We start from the raw sequence: 3186 nt of genomic DNA, 5'->3' as shown, positions 1-3186 counted from the left end.
CAATTGGTGGGCAACTTGTTGCCACACTGGTTTTTCAGGTTGGTTTGGCATTGGTTCAACAACTTGGTTTCAATTTTCGGTTGGGCAACTTTGTTTGCACACTTGGTTTTCAAGTTGGTTTTCGGCAACTTTGTTGCAGGCAACTTGGTTTTCCCAGGTTGGTTGGCAACTTTGTTGCACACGGGTTGGTGTTTTCAGGTTTTCAGGTGGTTGGCGGCAACGTGTTGCACACTGGTTTTTCAATTGGTTGCAACTTGTTGCACACTGGCGTTTTCAATTGGTGGCTTTTAACTTGTTTGCCACACTGGTTTCAATTGGTTGGGCAACTTGTGCACACTGGTTTTTCAATTGGTTGGCAACTTGTTGCACAGGTTTTCAATTGGTTTTGGGCAACTTGGTTGGCAACAACGGTTTTCAAATTGTTGGGCACTTTTGCACTGGTTTTCAATTGGTTGGCAACTTGTTGCACACTGGTTTTCAATTGGTTGGCAACTTGTTGCACACTGGTTTTCAGTTGGTGGGCAACTTGTTGCACACTGGTTTTCAAGTTGGTGGGCAACTTGTTGCACACTGGTTTTCAATTGGTTGGCAACTTGTTGCACACTGGTTTTCAATTGGTTGGCAACTTGTTGCACACTGGTTTTCAGTTGGTTGGCAACTTGTTGCACACTGGTTTTCAATTGGTTGGGCAACTTGTTGCACACTGGTTTTCAGTTGGTGGGCAACTTGTTTTGCACACTGGTTTTCAGTTGGTGGGCAACTTGTTGCACACTGGTATTCAGTTGGTGGGCAACTTGTTGCACACTGGTTTTCAGTTGGTTGGCAACTTGTTGCACACTGGTTTTCAGTTGGTTGGGCAACTTGTTGCACACTGGTTTTCAATTGGTGGGCAACTTGTTGCACACTGGTTTTCAATTGGTTGGCAACTTGTTGCACACTGGTTTTCAGTTGGTTGGGCACTTTGTTGCACCACTTGGTTTCAATTGGTGGGCAACTTGTTGCACACTGGTTTTCAGTTGGTTGGCAACTTGTTGCACACTGGTTTTCAGTTGGTTGGGGGCAACTTGTTGCACACTGGTTTTCAGTTGGTCGGCAACTTGTTGCACACTGGTTTTCAGTTGGTTGGCAACTTGTTGCACACTGGTTTTCAGTTAGTTGGCAACTTGTTGCACTTTGCAATTGGTCGGCAACTTGTTGCACACTGGTTTTCAGTTGGTTGGCAACTTGTTGCACACTGGTTTTCAGTTGGTTGGCAACTTATTGCACACTGGTTTTCGTTGGTGGGCCAACTTGTGCACACTGGTTTTCAATTGGTTGGCAACTTGTTGCACACTGGTTTTCAGTTGGTTGGCAACTTGTTGCACACTGGTTTTCAGTTGGTTGGCAACTTGTTGCACACTGGTTTTCAGTTGGTTGGCAACTTGTTGCACACTGGTTTTCAGTTGGTTCGGCAACTTGTTGCACACTGGTTTTCAAGTTGGTCGGCAACTTGTTGCACACTGGTTTTCAATTGGTTGGCAACTTGTTGCACACTGGTTTTCAATTGGTTGGCAACTTGTTGCACACTTGTTGTCAATGGCCAGACAATTGTGCACACGGTTTTCAATCGGTCGGCAACTTGTTGCACACTTGTTTTCAATTGGCAGGCAACTTGTTGCACACTGGTTTTCAATTGGTTGGCAACTTGTTGCACACTGGTTTTCAATCGGTCGGCAACTTGTTGCACACTGGTTTTCAATTGGTCAGCAACTTGTTGCACACACATCAGAAACATGTTGAATACAAGTCAACGACTTTTTGGTAGTTCTAACCAGTGCTTCACACAAGTAACCAGGTTCATTCTCCACTTAGTGCTTTTGACTAGTCTTCAACATGTCTGTGACATGTAACAGATTAGTTACTGATATGTGTTGATGATGTGTTTAACTGTTGTGTGGACTAATCATTACTGTTATCAGTCACTGACACGTTTTCAAACTGTCTGTGATATGTAAGAGATAAGTTGCAGATATGTGTTCATGAGTTTTTTTTTTACTGTAGTGTGGATACACCTTAACTGTTATCAGAGTCGTTGACTTGATTTTAATTTGTCTTTGACATGTAAGAGATAAGTTGCAGACATGTGCCTCTGACATTTTTTACTGTAGTGTAGACACACCATAACCATTATTAGAGTCGCTGACTTGTTTTCAACATTCTGTGACATGTAAAAGAAAAGTTGCAGACAATGTGTCTCTGACACAATACCTCATATTAAAGTAGTTAACTTGTTTTCAACTTGTCTGTGCCATTTAAGATATAAGTTCCAAACATGTGCCTCTGACATCTTTTACTGGAGTGTAGACACACCTTACTTGTTATTGGAGTAGTTAACTTGTTTTCGACTTGTCTGTGATATGTAAGAAATAAGTTGCAGACGTGTCTCTGACATCTTTTACTGGAGTGTAGACACACCTTACTTGTTATTAGTCGTTAACTTGTTTTCAACTGTCGGTGAAATGTAATGAACAAATCGTCAACGTGTGTTGATGACATGATTTATAGTGGTGTCATCAAATACCCGGTAGCCCCGTGCCATCGAAGTAACAAATGTCGCCACTCATCGCCCGAACACTACCTTGCTTCTACAGGAACGTCTTTGATGCTCGACTTTGACTACAATGTCCCGACTTGAATCCTTCAAAGGTCCTCGGAATGAATAAGCTCTGAAAAGTGCATTCTGGAATCAGCGCCGTCCTCCGCTCGAGGAATTTGTTTATCAAATCAGCTTGAAAAGAATTAAAAGTTTAGGTTTAACGCCATCTACGTGTTTTCGTACGTAAGGTACAGAGCAAACAATACTACTTTTTAACGAATAAGTAGTAGTGGATGACTCATTGAACATTGATAACATTAATAACATCAGCTGTCTCACACCTAGACAGAAAATTCATAAACATTTCTTTCAACCCCAAATACATGCTGGGCTACTTCACTCTATTTTTCGTACATTCTCTCTCCTTTCGCTCCCTGATACTCTTTTTTTTCCAATGCCTACTTCAGTCAATCTTCCCAGTCTTTTCTATACACGAGTCATACATAAAATCTCGGTTTCTACCATCGTTTATGAAATAAAAGTATGCCTACTTGATAAAAAAAAAACTCATAATCTGGCAGAGCCAGCCAGCGTTTTCTGCACAAATACCA

General features: G+C 41.8%; 1 protein-coding gene across 1 annotated transcript; it reads right to left on the bottom strand.

Annotated features, from left to right (window-relative positions):
• Positions 1-543: 543 nt before the first annotated feature.
• Positions 544-1774, bottom strand: LOC135215718 (proprotein convertase subtilisin/kexin type 5-like). The gene is made up of 2 exons (XM_064250674.1): positions 1467-1774; positions 544-1234 (listed from the first exon to the last, which is right to left on the bottom strand). Exons 1-2 carry the CDS (start codon positions 1772-1774, stop codon positions 544-546), a joined length of 999 nt encoding a protein of 332 aa, XP_064106744.1.
• Between the last annotated feature and the right edge of the window lie 1412 nt (positions 1775-3186).

This window comes from Macrobrachium nipponense, chromosome 5 (genome assembly GCF_015104395.2).
Source record: "Macrobrachium nipponense isolate FS-2020 chromosome 5, ASM1510439v2, whole genome shotgun sequence".
NCBI classification, from domain to species: Eukaryota; Metazoa; Arthropoda; class Malacostraca; order Decapoda; family Palaemonidae; genus Macrobrachium; species Macrobrachium nipponense.
This window is presented reverse-complemented; position numbering and strand designations above follow the sequence as displayed.